The sequence below is a fragment of the Anolis sagrei genome, chromosome X (assembly GCF_037176765.1).
Source record: "Anolis sagrei isolate rAnoSag1 chromosome X, rAnoSag1.mat, whole genome shotgun sequence".
NCBI lineage: Eukaryota > Metazoa > Chordata > Lepidosauria > Squamata > Dactyloidae > Anolis > Anolis sagrei.
In genome coordinates, this window is record NC_090034.1 from 74,284,825 (window position 1) to 74,306,790 (window position 21,966).

General features: G+C 44.1%; 1 protein-coding gene across 1 annotated transcript in view; it reads left to right on the forward strand.

Annotated features, from left to right (window-relative positions):
- Positions 1-20,323, forward strand: part of TRIM63 (tripartite motif containing 63) — a 34,342-nt gene extending 14,019 nt beyond the window's left edge. The window contains exons 3-9 of the mRNA XM_060784461.2: positions 886-1,054; positions 7,813-7,908; positions 10,220-10,453; positions 12,578-12,600; positions 13,964-14,088; positions 15,680-15,754; positions 19,610-20,323. Of these exons, the coding sequence (XP_060640444.1) occupies positions 886-1,054; positions 7,813-7,908; positions 10,220-10,453; positions 12,578-12,600; positions 13,964-14,088; positions 15,680-15,754; positions 19,610-19,620 (733 nt within the window). The 3' untranslated portion in view covers positions 19,621-20,323. The remainder of the gene's footprint in view (positions 1-885; positions 1,055-7,812; positions 7,909-10,219; positions 10,454-12,577; positions 12,601-13,963; positions 14,089-15,679; positions 15,755-19,609) is intronic.
- Positions 20,324-21,966: the final 1,643 nt, after the last annotated feature.

Genomic DNA, 21,966 nt, shown 5'->3' on the forward strand with positions numbered 1-21,966 from the left:
TAACCAAGGCGGAATAGAGGGGTAGCATGACTTCCCTAGATCTAGACACTATGCTCCTATTGATGCAGGCCAAAATCCCATTGGCTTTTTTTGCCGCCACATCACATTGTTGGCTCATGTTTAACTTGTTGTCCACGAAGACTCCAAGATTGGTCAAAATATATAACGACACATTTTGATGCCCACTTTGAGCCAACTTTTTTGACCGGATTTTGCACCCAAAATGTTAAAATTAATTTCATTGGAATCAGCAGAAAAAAAACTGTATATTATTTCAATTTACTAGCCATTCTTAGACATTTAGTTACAATTTTATTGGACTCCCAAAATTGCATTTTCTGAAATGTCGTGTGCACGCTGACTGACTACCCTTCAGATAAGGGGGTCTAGATCAACAACAATTGCAGTTAGAGACCTCACTTTTGGGAAACTTACGTTTCACATCTAAATGGTGCTACAGCTAAAATTTGAAAAAAATTAGATACATGATGGTGGGAAGGTTTAGACTGCCTTGAGTCACCAACAAGGCTGAGAAAGGCACTATACAAGTATAGTAAGTAAGCAAATAAATAAATAAACCACTTGGCATGGAATGACTTCCTTATTTTTGGGGTAGGGCTTACATTATGAGTATCCTTGGAAAAAATCATGCTATGACTTATATTCTGGTTGGGTCTTATTGTTGGGGAAACTGGGTAGTTCGTCTTTTCTTCCTCTGGAGTAATTTTGCCATCTTAGCTACACTCTGATGTTGCTTGGCTAAGTATGTCCTGGCTTTCATCTGTGAAATGTTGGAGAGTCTGGCATCCCTCCTCCCTAGCGTTAATTCATCAATTTAGCTTCTGGTTTCAATGCGCCATGTTGTTTTCCTTGTGTTCCCTCCAGCCGACCCCTGAAGAAGGGCAACCACCCAATGTGCAAAGATCACGAGGACGAGAAGATCAACATCTACTGCTTAACCTGTGAGGTGCCCACCTGCTCCATGTGCAAAGTCTTTGGGGCTCACAAAGACTGCGAAGTCGCGCCCCTCCAAAGCGTCTTCCAGGGACAAAAGGTAAGAAGCAGAGTGACAGCGGCCATGTTCATCAACTTCAGGTTGGCAAATGGTTTTCAAACTTTGTAAGGTAAAGGTTGTCCCCTGACATTAAGTCCAGTCATGTCTGACTCTGGGGTGTGGTGCTCATCTCCATTTCTAAGCCGAAGAGCCGGCGTTGTCCGTAGACACCTCCAAGGTCATGTGGCCAGCATGACTGCATGGAGCGCCGTTACCTTCCTATCTGAGCGGTACCTATTGATCTACTCACATTTGCATGTTTTCGAACTGCTAGGTTGGCAGAAGCTAGGGCTGACAGCGGAAGCTCATGCCGCTCCCCGGAATCGAACCTGCGACCTTTGGATCAACAAGCTCAGCAGCTCAGTGCTTTAACCCACTGCGCCACCAGGGGCTCCATTTCAAACTTTGTACCTCTAGCAAAATCATCCTTGGATTGGCTGCTCCTCTGAGAAAACCCTACCCATTTAATAGAGCCAACCTCATCCCTCCCAAAGCGAGATGTGTCTAAAGCAGTTGAAAAAGTGGGATAAAGGAGGATTCATCAAGGCAGGCACAGTGGGTTAAACCTCTGTGACAGCAGGACTGAAGACTGGCAGGTCGTAGGTTTGAATCCAGGGACAGTGCAGATGAGCTCCCTCTGCCAGCTCCAGCTCCTCATGCGGGGACATGAGAGAAGCCTCTCACAAGGATGATAAAACATCAAAACATCTGGACGTCACCTGGGCAACGTCCTTGCTGACGGCCAATTCCCTCACATCAGAAGCGACTTGCAGTTTCTCAAGTCACTCCTGACACGAAAAAAAAATCAAGACAGTCCCTGCTAAATCAAGAACCTTGAAAAGTACATATATAATTCCTAGGCCCCTTCCACACAGCTGTATAAAATCCACATTGAACTGGATTATATGGCAGTGTGGACTCAGATAACCCAGTTCAAAGCAGATAAAAAGGTAAAGGTTTCCCCTTGACATTAAGTCTAGCCGTGTCCAACTCTGGGGGGTGATGCTCATCTCCATTTCTAAGCTAAACAGTCAGCGTTGTCCATAGACACCTCCAAAGTCATGTGGCCAGCATGACTTCATGGAGCATTCTTACATTCCTGCACAAGCGGTACCTATTGATCTACTCACATTTACATGTTTTCAAACTGCTAGGTTGGCAGAAGCTGAGACTAACAGCGGGAGCTCACCCCGTTCCCTGGTTTTGAACCGCCAACCTTTCAGTCAACAAGTTCAGCAGCTCAGCGGTTTAGCACACTGCGCCACCGGGGGCAGATATTGTGGATTATCTGCCTTGATATTCTGGCTGTGTGGAAGGGCCCTAAAATGCAAGAATGTTGCCTGGATGTCTCCAGGCGAGAGAGGCCAGGTTACCTCTCTGGAGAGACCCTCACTGATTGACTTTGCAGGATGTCATAAATTGAACATTATTAATGCATAGTGATTAATCACAAAAACAATATGTTTGGGAGAGTGTGGACAACAGACGATGGTATCTGTAGTACCTTCGACCAATTCAGCTCTGACTTCCACAGCCGAGACCCCCACACATGACAGATCAGGACCACACTTGGCACACAGAACCCCCATGACCAACAGAAAATACTGGAGCAGTTTGAGAGGAAGTGAAAGTGAGTTAGGGGAGATGTAGTTCGCCTACATTTGGAGAGCACTCTGAACCCAAACAACCCTGGATTTGAACCCGTGCCCTTGGGGCGGGGCCAACGGAGGCAGTCTCGCGACCCCTCCGAAATGGCCAGGCGACCCCCCTGGGGGTCGCGACCCCCAGGTTGAGAACCTCTGCTTTAAACAGACAAGGGTTCTTTCTCCCACCTTGGACATTATTCCACAGGTATATACACTCCACTGGAGCCCCTGGTGTCGCAATGGGTGCCGTCAAAACTGCTGACTGACAGGTCAGCGGTTCGAATCTGGGGAGAGGAGGTTGAGCTCCCTGTGTCAGCTCCAGCTCCCCATGCGGGGACACAAAAGAAGCCTTCCACAAGGATGGTAAAACATCAAACATCCAGGCGTGCCCTGGCAACGGCCAATTCTCTCACACCAGAAGCGACTTGCAGTTTCTCAAGTTGCTCCTAACATGAAAAAAAAATACATTCCACTTGCTTCACTGCCAACAGATTCTCTGAAGATACCATTAGCCACAGATGCAGGTGAAATGTCAGGAGAGAATGCTGCTTGAACATGGCCATACAGCCCAAAAAAACTCACAGCAACTCAGTGAGTCCAGCCATGAAAGCCTCCGACAATACAAGAATGGATAATTGCAACAGCTTTATCTTTATGCCCCACAGAGTAATGTTTAGGCAACTTGGTATTTTGGTCAGAACAAAGGGGTCCTTTCCTTGACCTGAGTGGGGATTCCATTCCCATTAACCAGCAGGGCAATCGGCTCTCGGAGCAGGAGAGAAAACGTCTCCCTTTTGGGCAGAGAGCTGATCAGAGGAGAGGTTTGCATCTGCTGCGCTCTGTGTCTTTCAGGAATAGCCTCTGACCCCTCATGCAGCTGATATGAATAAATACACGGATGACTGCAGCCCCCAAGCAGTTCCCGGAGGGTTATATTTAGAGACACTTAAGAGCTGCGAGGTAGAGAAAAGGGCGCCCATTCCCAAGGGAGCAGCTGAATGGGGGAGTCTTTCAATGACTGGGCTCCAGTCAACCCACGGTTCTGTCCCATTAGGAAAGATGGGGGTAAAGCTCTCCATTTTTGCTTTTGTCCATATTTTGGAAACAGTACTTTCTTTCCGTTCTGAACATGCAATGTGTGAATGCTGGTCAGTTCTTCCAAAATAAGTAGAATGAACATGTCCTCCTCGTTTGGATCACCTAAAACATATTTAGGGGGAAGAGGAGGACCATGTTCTACCTACTGTGTTCTGGATTTGTTGCAATCTGGTTTCAGACCGGATCATAGAACTGAGACAGCCTTGGTTGCCTTAGTGGACAATCTCCACAGACAGCTTGACAGGGGGAGTGTGTTCCTGTTGGTTCTCTTGAACCTCTCAGCTAACTTCAATACCGTAGACCAGTGTTTCTCAACCTGGGGGTCGGGACCCCTGAGGGGGTCGTGAGGGGGTATCAGAGGAGTCCCCGAAGACCATCAGAATATACAATATTTTCTGTTGGTCATGGGGGTTCTGTGTGGGAAGTTTGGTCTAATTCTATCATTGGTGGGGTTCAGAATGCTCTTTGATTGTAGGTGAACTATAAATCCCAGCAACTACAACTCCCAAATGTCAAGGTCTATTTCCCCCAAACTCCACCAAAGTCCACATTTGGACATATTGTGCCAAGTTTGGTCCAGATTGATCATTGTTTGAGTCCACAGTGCTCTCTGGATTTAGGTGAACTACAACTCCCAAACTCAAGGTAAATGCCCACCAAGACGTTCTAGCACAGTGGTTCTCAACCTTCCTAATGGCGTGACCCCTTAATACAGTCCCCCATGTTGTGGTGACCCCCAACCATAATATTGTTTTCATTGCTACTTCATAACAGTCATTTTACTACAGTTATAAATCATAATGTAAATATCTGATATGCAGGATGCATTTTCATTCGCTGGACCAAACTGGGCACAAATACCCAATACACCCAAATGTGAATGCTAGTGGGGTTGGGCGAGGATTGATTTTGTAATTTGGGAGTTGTAGTTGCTAGGATTTATAGTTCACTTATAATCAAAGAGCATTCCGAACTCCACCAGCGATGGATTTGAACCAAACTTGGCTCCCATGACCAATGGAAAACATTGGAAGGGTTTGATGGGCATTGACCTTGAGTTTGGGAGTTGTAGTTCACCTATATCCAGAGAGCACTGTGGACTCATGCAATGGTGGATCTGGACCAAACTTGGCATGAATACTCAATATGCCCAAATGTGAACACTGGTGGAGTCCGGGGAAAATAGATCTTGACATTTGGGAGTTGTAGTTGCTGGGATTTATAGTTCATTACAATCAAAAAACATTCTGAACTCCACCAACCATAGAATTGGCTCAAACTTCCCACATGGAATCCCCATGACCATCAGAAAATACTGTGTTTTCTGGTGGTCTTTGGCGACCCCTCTGACACCCCCTCGCGACCCCCTCAGGGGTCCCGACCCCCAGGTTGAGAAACACTGTTTTAGCATTTTCTGTCGGTCATGGGATTTCTGTGTGGCCAGGTCGGATTCAGTTCCATCATTGGTGGAGTTCAGAAAGCTCTTTGATTGTAGGTGAACTATAAATCCCGGCAACTACAACTCCCAAATGACAACATCACTCTCCTCCAACCCCACCAGTATTCAAATTTGGGCGTTTCGAGTATTTGTGCCAAATTTGGTCCAGTGAATGAAAATAATCCTGCATATCAGATATTGACATTACGATTACAGTAGCAAAATTACAGTTATGAAGTAGCAACAAATATAATGTTATGGTTGGGGGTCACCACAACATAAGAAACTGTATTAAGGGGTTGCGACATTAGGTAGGTTGAGAACCACTGCTGTAGACCATGGGATCCTTCTGGGTCACCTCGCGAGGATGGGTCTTGGAGGTATTGTTCTGCAGTGGCTCCAACCCTTCCTGGAGGATCATATCAAGAAGATGTTGTTGGGGGACTTCTGTTCAGCCCCATATCCATTGTCCTGTGGGGTCCTGCAGGGTTCAATACTGTTCCCCCATGTTGTTTAACATCTTAATGTAGCCATTGGGTGAGATCATCCAGAGTTTTGGAGTTTGATGCCCTCTGTACGCAGATGATGTCCAACTCTACTACTCCTTTTCACCAGATGCTAAGAAGGCTGTCCAGGTGGTGAACAGATGCCTGGCTGCTGTAATGGTCTGGATGAGGGTGAACAAATTGAAGTTGAATCCAGACAAGATAGAGGTCCTCCTGGTCAGTCGCAAGGCCAAACAGGGTATAGGGTTCCAGCCTGTACTGGATGGGGGTTACACAGCTTGGGAGTCCACTTGGACTCATCGCTGAGCCTAGAACCTGAGGTTGTGGTGGTAGCTAGGGGAGCTTTCGCACAATTAATACTTGTGCGCCAGTTGTGCTTGTACCTTGGGAAGTCAGACCTGGCCATGGTGGTCCACACTCTCTTTACATCTAGGATAGACTACTGCAATGTGCTCTATGTGGGGTTGCCTTTGAAGACTGTTCAGAAGCTTGAGATAGTCCAATGAGAGGCAGCCAGGTTAATAACTGGAGAGGCATACAGGGAGCACACAACTCCCATGTTGCGTCAGCTCCACTGGCTGCCAGTTTGCTACCAAGCACAATTCAAAGTGCTGGCTTTGGCCTATAAAGCCCTAAACAGTCCCAGCTCAGTTTACCTGTCCAAACATATCTCCCTTTATGAACCACCACAGAGATTAAGATTTTTTTGGGGGGGGGGGGGGCTGCTCTCAGTCCTGCCACCATCACAGGTGCAATTGGTGGGGATGAGAGAGAGGGCCTTCTCGGTGATTGCCCCCCATCTATGGAACTCTCTCCCTAGTGGGATTAAATCAGCCCCCTCCCTCCTGTCCTTCAGAAGGATGGTAAAAACTTGGCTGTGGGACCAAGCCTTTGGGACTTTGCAATAAGGCAACAATAGAAAACGTTACCCTGCTGATCGGATTTGGTATGGCTGATCTGAGATGGTTTTAAACAATTGTATTTCAAAGTGGAGATGTCTGGTTTTAGTGTTTATGTATATTTATAGTTGATTTTATGTTCCGGCATTGAATGTTTGCTGTGTATGTGTTCTGTGCTCTGCCCTGAGTCCCCTTTGGAATGAGAATGGCGGAATGTAAATGCTTTAAATAAATAACAGTAAATTTATGTATTAAACATGCAGAACATTTCAGAGAAAAACAGAAAGAAATGGACTGAATTTGGCACCACAGACATGTGGAATGTGGTTATGTCTCTACATCTGTGGCTTTGACTTCTGAGGGTTTGATTATTCCTGTATATCTGATGAAAAAGAAGTTATTTCTAGGGATCTCTAGGTCCTTCAATGTGACTCCATTGTCAACTTAGTTTGGCCCATTTCTGTCCTTGGTGGGGTTCAGAATGCTCTTTGATTGTAGGTGAACTATAAATCCCAGTAATACAACTCCCAAATGTCAATGTCTATTTTCTCCAAACTCCACCACATTTGGGCATATTGAGGATTCATACCAAGTTTGGTCCAGATCCATCATTGTTTGAATCCACAGTGCTCTCTGGATGTAGGTGAACTACAAAACTCAAGGTCGATGCTCACCAAATCCTTGAAATATTTTGGTCATGGGAGTTCTGTGTGCCAAGATTGGATCAATTCCATCATTGGTGGAGTTCAGAATGATTTTTGATTTAAGGTTAACTATAAATCTCAGCAACTACAACTCCCAAATGACAAAATCAATCCCCCCACAACCCCACCAGTATTCAAAATTGGGTGTATTGGGTATTTGTGCCAGTTAATGAAAATACATCCTGCATATCAGATATTTACATTATGATTCAGAACAGAAGCAAAATTATAGTTGTGAAGTAGAAACGAAAATAATTTTATGGTTGGGGGTCACCACAATATGAGGAACTGTATTAAGGGGTCGCAGCATTAGGAAGGTTGAGAACCACCACCTTACACTGTTTTCCCAGTTGGACTTTCAGCTACCAGGACCCTCTTCCTTTCTTGCCATTCTTTGTGCTGTTTTCCTCTGACTCAAAAATGGAGAGCAGAGATTTGAGACCTATTTTTATCCTCTTCCTTCACAGACAGAGCTGAGCAACTGCATTTCTATGCTGGTGGCAGGGAACGACAGAATCCAGACCATCATCAACCAGCTGGAGGAGTCCTGCAAAACCACGGAGGTGAGGAATGCCACGAATGGCTGAGCCCTTCGAAACTCAAGTGCTGGAAGGGAAACCTAAGCCTGAGCAATGGCTGATGGTGCAGGCTTTGCTGGAGAGGAGAGTCAAAGAGAAATGCGCCTCCATCTGTGCAATTCAGTCCCAGGCCTTTCTCCAAATCAAAGCAGCCCGAGAGGAGATGTTTCATGGATATAAACCTCAAATAAGGGCAACTTATTATTTATTTATTTACCTTACTTATATACCGCTGTTCTCAGCCCGAAGGCGACTCACAGCGGTTCACAACAAATACGAACAGCAAAAATTCAGTGCTACAGTATAGAAACAGTTAACAACCTAACACATTACACAATTAATAAACAATTACTACAATACCCATTCACTGTCGTCTCGTCATCAAAAACATGTTCCAGATTAGTCATCCATTGTTCCATTCCAGCGTTCATTAACCAATCATTGCACTAATTATTGGAACGCCTGCTCAAACAGCCAGGTCTTCACTTTTTTGCGGAATACCATTAGAGATGGTGCTAGTCTAATGTCCGTAGGAAGGGTGTTCCACAGCCGAGGAGCCACCACCGAGAAGGCCCTATCTCTCGTCCCCGCCAGCCGAGCTTGAGAAGCAGGTGGGATCGAGAGCAGGGTCTCCCTGGAAGATCTCAAAGTCCTGGTGGGTTCATAGGCAGAGATGCGGTCGGATAGGTAGCTTGGGCCCGAACCATTTAGGGCTTTAAAGGCCATTGCCAGCACTTTGAATTCAGCCCGGTAGCAGATCGGTAGGGGTGGAGTTCTCTCCTTTGACCCTCCTGTAAGCCAAAATATGTTCTTTTGGGGAGTTATTTTGCAGTCCCTCAAAATGGCAAGAGGAATTTGCAGGAAGTATGAGCTTTCATTCCATGTAAAGTTTAGATCAGTGGTTCCCAACCTTTTTTTGACCAGGGGACACTTGGACCAGGGACCACTTGGACCAAGGACCACTTGGACCAGGGACCACTTGGACCAGGGACCACTTTGACCAGGGACCACTCTGTAACATTAGTTACAAAAGGTTTATGAATCTGTTTTTGGTCAACTTTAGATTTGATCTGGTTATTTGGGATGCTCATTCAGAAAATTGCATTGGATAGACCACATCAGCTCTAGTTTCAGTTCAATTCAAAGTGCTGGCGTTAGCCTATAAAGCCCTAAACCAGGGGTCCACAAACTTTTTAAACAGAAGGCCAGGTCACAGTCCCTGAAACTGTTGGAGGGCCGGATTATAATTTGAAAAACCATGAATGAATTCCTATGCACACTGCACATATCTTATTTGTAGTGCAAAAACCACTTAAAACAATACAATAATTAAAATGAAGAAAATTTTTAACAAATATAAATTTATTAGTATTTCAATGGGAAGTGTGGGCCTGCTTTTGGCTGATGAGATAGGGTTGTTGTTGTTGTTGTTGTTGTGTGTTTTCAAGTCATTACAGTCTTAGGTTGACCCTAAGCGAGGGCCGGGTAAATGACCTTGGAGGGCCGCATTCGGGCCCCGGGCCTTAGTTTGAGGACCCCTGCCCTAAACGGTTCTGGCCCTACTTACCTCTCCGAACACATCTCCTCTTATGAACCAACTAGGACACTAAGATCATCTGGGGAGGCACTGCTCTCTGTCCCGCCCGCATCACAGGCGCGTTTGGCGGGGACGGGAGACAGGGCCTTCTCAGTGGTGGCCCCTCGGCTGTGGAACACCCTGCCTGCAGATATCAGATCGGCCCCCTCCCTGCTGGCGTTTCGGAGGAAAGTGAAGACCTGACTGTTCGAACAAGCATTTGATTAAACAGTGTAATTGAACATAGGAATACAGAATAATGGATGATGAGACTGGATTCTGATTTTACTGTTGAGGCGCTAATGATTGTTATACGGATGTTTAATTATTTATGTTACAATTGTTTTTAATTGCCCTATACTTGTCTCATGATGTTTTGTATCAATGTTGTTCACCGCTTTGAGTCGCCTGAGGGCTGAGAAAAGCGGTATATAAATAAAGTAAATAAATAAATAAATAGTTTCTGATACAAAACATATCCAATAGTCGCCATCTGCTCAACCACAGAAAACCATATTTAATAATGTAGAGCCGCCAACGTTATTTTAGATGGATTTGGCCGAATGAAGTTGGACTGGATGGCCCACGAGGTCTCTTCCAACTCTAGGATTCTATGGTTCTATGATTCTACTTCCCATATCCTCTCACATTCTCCACTCGGAACTGGTGGTTCACTCATTAATTTATTCCTTTTTATATCCTTTTTTTGTTACTTGGCAGGAGAATGGCAGTCAGGTCAAGCAGTCTTTGCATGAGAAGTTCGAAGCTCTCATTGCCATCTTGCAGGAGAAGAGGAATGAGCTGTTGGAGCGTGTCACTAAGGAGCAAGAAGAGAAGGTTGGCTTCATGAAGAACCTCATCCACCAATACAAGGATCAGCTAGAGAAGTCTTCCAAACTGGTGGAGTCCGCCATTCAGTCCATGGAGGAGGAAGGAGGGGCTGATTTCCTCCTGGTGAGCCAAACTTTTTTTTGAATTTGCATTTCTTTATTTTGTTTATTATCAGTATTATTATCATTGAGCATATAAATTTTAGACAACATCAAGCAAAAATCAAACTGTACAGAAACAGAGAGAGTAATAAATATACATGTTTGCATGACTAACAAGACAAAAGATTAGAGTAGAATACATTGAATCACTAAATCAGTGTTTCTCAACCTGGGGGTCGGGACCCCTGAAGGGGTCATGAGGGGGTGTCAGAGGGGTCGCCAACGATCATCAGAAAACACAGTGTTTTCTTTTGTTCATGGGGGTTCTGTGTGGGAAATCTGGCCCAATAATATCATTAGTGGGGTTCAGAATTGTAGGTAAACTATAAATCCCGGCAACTACCCAGCAACTCCCTAATTGCAAGGTCTATTTTCCGAAAACAGACCATTGCAAGGTCTATTTTCCACAAACTCCACTAGTGTTCACATTTGGGCATATTGAGTATTCGTGCCATGTTTGGCCCAGATCCATTCTTGTTTGAGTCCACAGTGCTCTCTGGATGTAGGTGAACTACAACTGCAAAACTCAAGGTCAATTTATTTATTATTATTTATTTATTTACAGCTTTTATATTCCGCCCTTCTCACCCCGCAGGGGACTCAGGGCGGATTACAGTGTACACATATATGGCAAACATTCAATGCCAATTTTTGACATACAAACATATACAGATATAGACAGAGGCTATTTAACTTTTTCTGGCCGCCAGGGGAGCTGTCGCTTCCACATTCCCCGCATGCTTCCCCGCTGGAATGCTTTGCTGGAGTCTTCTTTATGGCCTCATAAATCAATTAATTTAGCCTCCCCACACTTATAAGGTGGTACCTAATTTTCCTACTTGACAGATGCAACCGTCTTTCGGGTTTCAAAGGTCGACAACAGGCTACACACAACTGGTTGGAAACCCATTCCAACCTGGGCTGGCTTCAAACTCATGACCTTTTGGTCAGAGTGATCTTAATGCAGCTGACACTCAGCCAGCTGTGCCACAATCCGGAAGGGTTTGCCCATCAAACCATTCCGGTGTTTTTTGTTGGTCATGAGAGTTCTGTGTGCCAAGTTTGGTTCAATTCCATCATTAGTGGAGTTCAGATATGCTCTTTGATTGTAGGTGAACGATAAATCCCATCAACTACAACTCCCAAATGACAAAAACCAATCCTCCCCAACAGCACCATTACTCAAATTTGGGCATATCGGGTATTTGTGCCAAATTTGGTCCAGTTAATGAAAATACATCTTTGATATCAGATATTTACATTACAATTCATAACAGGAGCAAAATTCCAGTTATGAAGTGTCAACGAAAATAATGTTATGGTTGGGGGTCACCACAACACGAGGAACTGTATTAAGGGGTTGTGGCATTAGGCAAGCTAAGAAACACTGCACTAAATGCTACAACTATAACACTATGGGCCCCTCCAGATAGTCCCTTTATCCCAGGATCTTCCGGTTCAAAATAGTGGGTGGCCAAACACCGTTCCCTGAAAACGCGGGAGGAATCACACGGGAATATGCTGGTTCTGGGCCAAAAATGCGCATTTTTTTAATGTCTTTATGTCTCTACACTGAGAAAACACTGAGTTTTTATGTTGGTTTGTTTCTCGGTAATACATGTCTGTTCCTGACTGGTTGTATCCTAAAAACTTGGTGACAGTTGACTAAAAGGCAAAGCTTTGTCCTGGAAAGAGAAACTTCGTCCTCCACACGTTAAATGAAGTTTGTGACACACAAAGGTTGTGCCATGTAATCAATTTTCCCCATGTTTTATGACCAAAGCAATTTTTTTCATGTCAGGAGCGGCTTGTCAAACTGCAAGTCGCTTCTGGTGTGAGAGAATTGGCCGTCTGCAACGACGTTGCCCAGGGGATACCAGGATGTTTGATGTCCATACCACAAAATAAATAAATTAAATGGATAATTAATCAAGTACAAATTACACGCTCTACTATGATAATGATCACGATGGGATAATTGAATAAACAAACGCGAGAGGCTTCTGCTGAACAGACTGTTCTCAAACTGACTGTTTATCAACTAATAATATAATATTTTGTCTTTTTCTTCTTTATCTCATTGCAGAGTGCAAAGCAGCTCATTAAAACGTAAGTCCTGTATATATATATTTTCTTGTCTCTTTATAGCAATTTCTGTGTGCAAAATATTAGTTGTTATGACTGACACAGGAAACCCTCTAAATGTAGGAGATGAAGTGAGTTTGGTCGAATTGTTAATTTGCAAATAATCAAATTCATGAAAGAGAAACCCATGAATATGGGGTGCCAATTGTAGGTTTTAGGTATGGATAAACATTGCAACTGCCAGAATTCTGGATCGGAAAAATGTCTCAATTTCTGCAATGATAGAAACGTTCGGTCTGATAGAACACTTTGTTTTTGGGAGGCCAGAAATCTTATTTGTGGAGCAATATGGTCCTTTTTTATGAGCCCCCAGTAGTGCAGCAGGTTAAACCGCAGAGCTACAGAACTTGTTGACGAAAGGTTGGCGGTTCGAATCTGGAGAGCGGGGTGAATTCCCACTTTTAGCCCCCTAACAGTTTGAAAATATGCAAGTGTGAGTAGATCAATACATGGCACGGTGGGTTGAACCACTGAGCTGCTGAACTTGCTGACCAAAAGGTCAGCGGTTTGAATCCAGAGAGTGGGGTGAGCTCCCAGTTAGCCCCAGCTTCTGCCAACCTAGTAGTTCGAAAAGTGTGAGTACATCAACAGGTGGTGCAGTGGGTTAAACTGCTGAGCTGCTGAACTTGCTGACCGAAAAGTCGGTGGTTCGAATCCGGAGAGTGGGGTGAGCTCCCACTGTTAGCCCCAGCTTCTGCCAACCTAGCAGTTCGAAAAGTGTGAGTACATCAATAGGTGGTGCAGTGGGTTAAACTGCTGAGCTGCTGAACTTGCTGACTGAAAAGTCGGTGGTTCGAATCCGGAGAGTGGGGTAAGCTCCCACTGTTAGCCCCAGTTTCTGCCAACCTAGCAGTTCTAAAACCTGCAAATTTGAGTAGATCAATAGATACCACTTCAGGCAAAAGGTAATGGCGCTCCATGCAGTCATGCTGGCGACGTGACCTAGGAGATGTCTATGGACAACACCGGCTCTACAGTTTACAAATGGAGAGGAGCACCACCCCCCAAAGTCGGACACGACTAGACTGAATGTCAAGGGAAACCTTTACTTTTATGGTAACCTTTACTTTTAAGGAATCTACACAATTCCTCCCTGTTTTTCATGTTCCATTTTCTTGCCCCAAATATCAAAAAAGGCTGCTTTCTCTCCCTGTTGAAAGTATCGATGTATCATCATTCATTACAGAGATGGTTTAGAATTATCTTTCAAATAATATAATGCAATCTACTGAAGCACTGAAATGAAAGCCAAAAACAAGACCGCAATTTGCTGCGTGTAATTATCACAAGATGAAAAACCCTTGTTCTGTTTTGTTTCCTCCCCTAGAATTGTGGATGCATCAAAAGGGGCTCAATTGGAGAAGATCGAGTCAGGCTTTGAAAACATGGACTATTTCACTTTAGACACAGAGAGCGCCATAGAAATCTTGAGAAGCCTTGACTTTGAACCAGGTATGACAACATGGTGCCTTTTCGGTGTGAGAAACACAAGGAGTTCAGTGGGTTGCTGTGAGTTTTCCAGGCTGTATGGCCAGGTTCCAGAAGCATTCTTTCCTGACGTTTCACCCACACCTATGCTTCTGGAACATGGCCACAAAACCTGGAAAACTCACGGCAACCCAGTGATTCCAGCCATGAAAGCCTTCGACAACACATTGTCACATCAAATAGCTCCAAGGGATTCTTCATCAGGTCTTTCTTCAGAAGGTAGTTAAACAATGTGATGAACATTTAGATTTTACTAGCGGTCCCCTGCCATGTGTTGCTGTGGCCCAGTCTGGTGATCTGGAAAATAAAGTAATGAGAAAGTGTTGGTTTCTAATATATGTAATGTTTTTATGCTTGTGGGTAAACAGTATTTCTTGCTGTTTTCTTTGCTCGTGTTGATGTGGAGATTGTCTGGTTTGCCTACTCTGGAATATGCAACATATAATTGTCTTTCTTTAGGGGTCCCTTTCAAATCTATGATACTGCATCTGTCATATACATATATGTGTGTGTGTGAATGGCTGGATGGCCCTCTGTCAGGAGGGCTTTGATTATGTTTTCTTGGCCTGGTGAAGGGAGTTGGACTGGATGGCCTTAAGGCAGGATTTCTCAACCTGGGAAGTCAAGACTCTGGGAGGGGGAGTCACCACGGTGGTGTCAGAAGGGTCACCAAAGACCACCAGAAAACACAGTATTTTCTGTTGGTCATGGAGGTTCTGGGTGGGAAGTTTGCCCCAATTCTATCGTTGGTGAGGTTCAGAATGCTCCCTGATTGTAACTATAAATCCCAGTAACTACAACTCCCAAATGTCAAGGTCTATTTCCCCCAAACTCCATCTGTGTTCACATTCGGGCATATTGAGTATTTGTGCTAAGTTTGGTCCAGGTCCATCATTATTTGAGTCCGCAGTGCTCTCTGGATGTAGGTGAACTACAACTCCCAAACTCAAGGTCAATGCCCATCAAACCCTTCTAGTGTTTTCTGTTGGTCATGGGAGTCCTGTGTGCCAAGTTTGGTTCAATTCCATTGTTGGTGGAGTTCAGAATGCTCTTTGATTATAAGTGAACTATAAATCCCAGAAACTACATCTCCCAAATGACACAATCATAATATTTTGAGTGATGGTCACTCCTTGTGATGTGAGACGTTTTGTTGCCAAATTTGGTGTGATTTCGTTCATTGGTTCTTTTGTTTTTAAGGTACTCATTACGCACAGAGCATTTTAATATATATAGATAATAATAATAATAATAATAATAATAATAATGGTCAAACGTGAAATCTCCATGTTGAGATAGTCTTTCCTTCTAGAAACGTTTTGAAGGGTTCCCAGTCATTCCTAAACTCCGAAGGGTCTTTTGACTGGAGACTGAACTGTCAACCTTGCGACTGGCAGGATTTTCTGCAGCTGGCGGTTAACCGGCTGTGCTAAAGCCCAGCCCCTAGATAACATGTATAAATAGTCCAATTGGGAATATGGCAAATTCCTTCCTAACTAAACCCTGAGGGCCAGAAAGTTTCTAAAATTCCTGCCTTGTTCTTTTTCTGTTTAAGATGAAGAAAGTGAAGAGGTTAATGAGGAAGGAGAAGAAACAGAAGAGGAAGAACCTCAAGATGGAACAGTAGACAGTATGTAATTTTTTGTAATCAAAAAAAGGGGGCAATACCATTAAGGGCTACAGTTAAAGTCCGGGAAGCCACTCTTTTCATCACATTACTTTGGCTTCAAGTGCAGGATAGAGCATTATTTGCGTATTTTAATCGTGACGGCCAGCATTCTTTTAAAACGTTTCATGAGGTGGTGGTGAAGCCGATGGGAACTTTAGGAGGATCTTCCCCAGGAGGAGGGACCCTGGGACCCCACCAAAGAGGGATCGCTACTTTGGCGAGCTAGAAAAGCCTGATTTCAGCAATTTTATTAAATTAAAAATTCGAAATAAACCTCACCAAAATTGAAGAAGCGGCACTGAGGTGTTTTTATTAGCTGAAAAGGATGCAATGTAGCAATCATTCGCCTACAGAGCATGCCAGTACAAAGATCAGAGACATTTTTATAGGGTTTACAGGCTTAGAAGTTTCAAAATTCCCGCTTCCCGCCCAGCTCGCTGGTGATTGGCTGGCTGGATAACAGCTGGGAGGAGGCTCGGCCATCCCCCCCTCGCCAGGACCAATCACAGGGCTCCTCCGCTGCGCGGGAGCCTATCAGGAAGCTCCCACCGCTCTGGCGCTTCAGCGAAACAGGAAGAGGGAGGTGGGACGGAAAAGAAACAAAGCATTGATGATAGGATTATGGAATTAAATGTCCTGAGTTTCCTGCGTCCGGGAATCGGCCAGCTAGAGAAACCAGCTTTTATTGTTATGTGATGGGTGGGTGATTGGTGTTGATTACTTAAGCCAGGTTTTCCTGCTATGATCAGATAAGGCACAAAGGTGAGGCTTGGGGTGGATGTTTGCTATGAAGAGTTTTGAATGAAGTAAACAAAGTGGGGGAGGCGACCTCCCAAGAGTCGTTTCACTCCCATTGTGAAATGATCAAAAAGTTTGCCAAAGGAAATTCCAGTTTGACGGTCCCAATTCCGAAATCAAATAGGAATTTCAAGTTCTATTGTCCATGCAAGAGTTCCAGCGAGTTTGTGATCGCTGATTGCCCTTTTCAGCGCCAAAGGGCAACTTCTTCGTTAGTTCCCCCTTCTCGAAAAGGGGAAGGGGTTGGGAGCCAGGGCAAAAAATAAGGAAAAATACATGGGGAAATATAGGAATCCAAAGAAATTCATATCAAGCATCCCTTCCCTACCCCTGCCCGCCAGAGAAATTGATTAAAATAATAATGTTAATAAAACATGTGTCCATAGTTCATAATGGGGAAGTTCAGATGTGAAAATGAGTTATTTAGAGCCAAAAAGAAATGGAAGAAAGTCCAACAGTCACAAAAGGGTGCTTGATGATCTCCACTGAGCCAAGGAATGGATTCTTGCAGCGCCAAGATCAAGCTGGTCCTTAGTCCTTGGGAAACTATAAGTCCTTGGGAAACTATAACTTCCTCCAAGGATTGGGACCCCAAGGCCAGGCTCTTCCCTGAAAGTCTCATGGGGTCCTTGTTGTTGCTACTGTCTTGGCAAATTGACCAAAACTTAACCCCTTTGTGCAGTCTGGTACCCTTGCCCTTTGCAGAACTATAAGTTACCATCCCTTATTTGGGGGACGGGACATGCTCGACTTCAGTGGGGAAGTGGATTTTTTGAAATCTTCTGGATGTTTGGCCAATTCTCTAATGCGATGGCATTAGTTGCTCCCCAGGTTTACAATTAGACGTTTCTCCAATTTGTGGGAGGGGACATTGTAGGAGGAGCCAAAAGCACCCTTATTAGGGAAAACATTACCTTTTGCTCACTGAGTTTTTACTTTGCCAAAACAAAATCTTTTTAAAAAAATAGCTTTTCCGGGTTCTTCCCTTCCGTGATATGTCTTTGCCTTGTACTGCATGGGAAAACCAGGAGAGAAGGACGATGATAATGACGACGACAACAATTATTATTATTATTATTATTATTATTATTATTATTATTATTATTATGCCATGTCTCCTTGTTGTGTGGTCCTAGGAGTTAGTTTCCCAAGATCCATATCCTTCTTTGGGTGTATTTACACTATACCATGAATGCTTTTGGACCCCACTTCAAATACCATAGCTCCATACTATGTGCTCCTGGGAATTATAGTTTCCCGAGGTCCATACCCTTCTCTGGTTGCATCTGCACTGGAGAATAAATGCAGTTGGGACCCATTTTAAATAATAATAATAACCACCACAACAATAATAATCTTTAAGTTCTTGTGGGTTTTTTCGGGCTATATGGCCATGTTCTAGAGGCATTTCTCCTGACGTTTCGCCTGCATCTATGGCAAGCATCCTCAGAGGTGAGGTCCTCTGAGGATGCTTGCCATAGATGCAGGCGAAACGTCAGGAGAAATGCCTCTAGAACATGGCCATATAGCCCGAAAAAAACCACAAGAACTCAGTGATTCCAGCCATGAAAGCCTTCGACAATGCAATAATAATCTTTATTTGTATCCCGCTACTATCTCCCCAAGGGACTCGGTGCGGCTTACATGAGGCCAAGCCCGCAGTACATCAATAAACAAAGGCAATAACAAAATAATCAATACAAAACAGTTAAAATAAACCTCATAAACAAAAAAATAAACAATATCATACAAGCATTTAAAAACCTATGGCTGGGCCAAATGTAATAATTAAAAATAATGCTGGGCATGAACAAGGTAGGGTATAACTAGAATAGGGTTTTCAAGAAAGATGAGGGTGCGCAGACAATCCTAAATCAATATTAAAGTGCATTTGAGGACATATTGCTAAGAGTTTTCCTTATTCTGGGAAGGCACACTGGAACAACCACGTTTTCAGGCTCCTCCTAAAGACTGCCAGCGTTGGGGCATGTCTGATGTCCTTGGGAAGTGAGTTCCAGAGTTGGGGGGCCACCACCGAGAAGGCCCTCTCCCCCATCCCCAAATGCCATTATTATTGTTCTTGCTGTTGTTATGCCATATCTCCATGCTGTGCAGTCCTGGAAATTATAGTTTCCCAAGGTCCATACCCATCTCTGGTTGCATCTGCACTTGGAGAATAAATGCAGTTGGGACCCATTTTAAATGATATTATTATTATTATTATGCCATATCTCCATGTTGTGCAGTCCTGGAAATTATAGTTTCCCAAGGTCCATACCCTTCTCTGGTTGCATCTGCACTGGAGAATAAATGCAGTTGGGACCCATTTTAAATGCCATTATTATTGGTATTATTATTATTATTATTATTATTATTATTATTATGTCATATCTCCATGTTGTGCAGTTGGGAATTAGAGTTTCCCAAGGCCCATACCCTTCACTTGGTGCATTTGCAGTATGGAATGAATGTCCTTGCACCTCCACTTTAAATGACATGGCTCCATGCGATGGAGTCCCCCTGGGAGTTATAGTTTCCCAAGATCCATACCCTTCTCTTGATGCATTTGCACTATGGAATGAATGCTGTTGGACACCACTTTAAATGCCATAGCTCCAAACTATGAAGACTTGGGAGTTATAGTTTTCCAAGGTCCACACTCTTCTCTGTGGGGCAGCCAAGAGAGAGAAAGGGAGGGACACAAAGAGAGGGGGAAGACAGAGAAAGAGAGAGCATTGCTGCTTTCCCTCCCTCCTTCCCGGTTTTCAACTATGTGCAGGGAGAGGGATGGTGGTCAGGGCCAAATCTCTGTAGCGTGAAAGTATACTGAAAGGAAACTGAGAGACATTTAACAGTGTGATAGAATGTTGGAAAAACATCCATTTCATTAAAAACCTGAGTAAGACTGAGCTCTTCTCTGCTCTCCTCTGCCACACACTTCCCTGCCTAATGTGATGAAGTGGGAATTGTCTTCAATCGGTTCCTTCACATTACATTTTGATTTCTCTTTCATTTCAGATCCTCAGTAACAGAGCCAGGAGTCACGAATTCCAAGGATGGAAAAGAAACCGTCTATACAGAGATTACCAGGAAGATTTTGGGAAAGATGCAGGACGGGGAAGGGGAAACCCAAAGGAAATGCCCATGAAGCAAGAGCGGAGGAGAAGGGCAAAGGCCAGCCGGAGAAGAGCCATTGGGGAAGGGGAATTCTTGGCAATTCAGAGTGGAAAACAGGCACAGAGACACTTTTCTACACGGGTGCAAAACATAGAACTTTCGTACATTTTTATATGTTGTGTGTGTTTTTTGTACATAATTGCCAAGGCACTTGATTATTTTTAAAGAAATGCTCTTTTCCGTTCTTTTCTTTCTGTTTTCCCCTTTTTTAAGAGGACTCTTCCACAGATGGAGGGGCGTTGAGTGTGGGAATGAGTTCGAGCATTTCTTTGCACTGAGTAGAATAGAAGATGATAGGAAAGAACTTTAGTGACTAGGCATTGTGGGAGCTGAAGTCCAAAACACCCGGAGGGCCAAAGTTTGCCCATGCCTGTGGTAGACTGTAGCAAACAAAACAAAACACTCATTTTAGTTCAGTTAGTGATCTAAAAAGGGAGGTTTGAGGGAGAATATTCTCCGCTTCAGTGCCTGTAGTTGAATTTGAAAGTTGCATGTTGATTTTCCCCCCTTTTTGGTTGTATATAGCTACACAATAAAAACAAATTCCAGTTTTAACTTGTTGGCAAATATTTTTTTTCTGGATGTTGTGCTATACTGGCAGCCCATCAAACGCGTCACCACTGAGATCAGTGACTTAGAAGGCTTTAAAAGAATGTTTAATGCAGTGATTCCCAACCTTTCTAATGCAGCGACCCCATAATACAGTACCTCATGCTGTCGTGACCCCCAACTATAAAATAAAACCCTGTGACGGCAGGACTGAAGACCAACAGGTCACAGGGATTCTTTTCTTATGTCAGTAGAAAAAGGAAAAATAAGGAGGCGATAGGGCCTCTTCGAGGAGAAGATGGGGCAATGCTGACAGGGGATAGGGAAAAGGCAGAACTACTTGATACCTTCTTTGCCTCGGTCTTCTCACAAAAAGAAAGTCATCTTCAACCTCAGCAAGACGGAGTGGATGAGGGATTTGAGAACATCCAACCCTGAATTGGGAAACAACTCGTCCAGGAATACCTGGCCGCTCTAAATGAGTTCAAGTCCCAAGGGCCGGATCAACTACACCCAAGAGTATTGAAGGAACTAGCGGAAGTCATTTCGGAACCATTGGCAACCATCTTTGAGAGTTCTTGGAGAAGAGGAGAAGTCTCAGCAGATTGGAGGAGGGCCAATGTGGTCCCAATCTTCAAGAAGGGAAAAAAGGATGACCCAAACAATTACCGTCCGGTCAGCCTCACGTCAATACCAGGCAAGATTCTGGAAAAGATTGTTAAGGAAGAGGTCTGCAAACACTTAGAAACAAATGCGGTCATTCCTAATAGTCAACATGGATTTATCAAAAACAAGTCATGCCAGACTAATCTGATCTCTTTTTTTGATAGAGTTACAAGCTGGGTAGATGCGGGGAATGCCGTGGATGTAGCGTACCTGGATTTCAGTAAGGCCTTCGACAAGGTCCCCCATGACCTTCTGGCAAGGAAACTAGTCCAATGTGGGCTAGGCAAAACTGCAGCGAGGTGGATCTGTAATTGGTTAAATGGACGAACCCAGAGGGTGCTCACCAATGCTTCCTCTTCATCCTGGAAAGAAGTGACGAGTGGAGTGCCGCAGGGTTCTGTCCTGGGCCCGGTCCTGTTCAACATCTTTATTAATGACTTAGATGAAGGGCTAGAAGGCATGATCATCAAGTTTGCAGACGACACCAAATTGGGAGGGATAGCCAATAGTCCAGAGGACAGGAGCAGAATTCAAAACGATCTTGACAGATTAGAGAGATGATGGGCCAAAACTAACAAAATGAAGTTCAACAGGGACAAATGCAAGATACTTCACTTTGGCAGGAAAAACGAAATGCAAAGATACAGAATGGGGGACAATGTCTGGCTCGAGAGCAGTACGTGTGAAAAAGATCTTGGAGTCCTCGTGGACAACAAGTTAAACATGAGCCAACAATGTGATGTGGCGGCAAAAAAAGCCAATGGGATTTTGGCCTGCATCAATAGGAGCATAGTGTCTAGATCTAGGGAAGTCATGCTACCCCTCTATTCTGCTTTGGTTAGACCACACCTGGAATATTGTGTCCAATTCTGGGCACCACAATTCAAGAGAGATATTGACAAGCTGGAATGTGTCCAGAGGAGGGCGACTAAAATGATAAAAGGTCTGGAGAACAAGCCCTATGAGGAGCGGCTTAAGGAGAT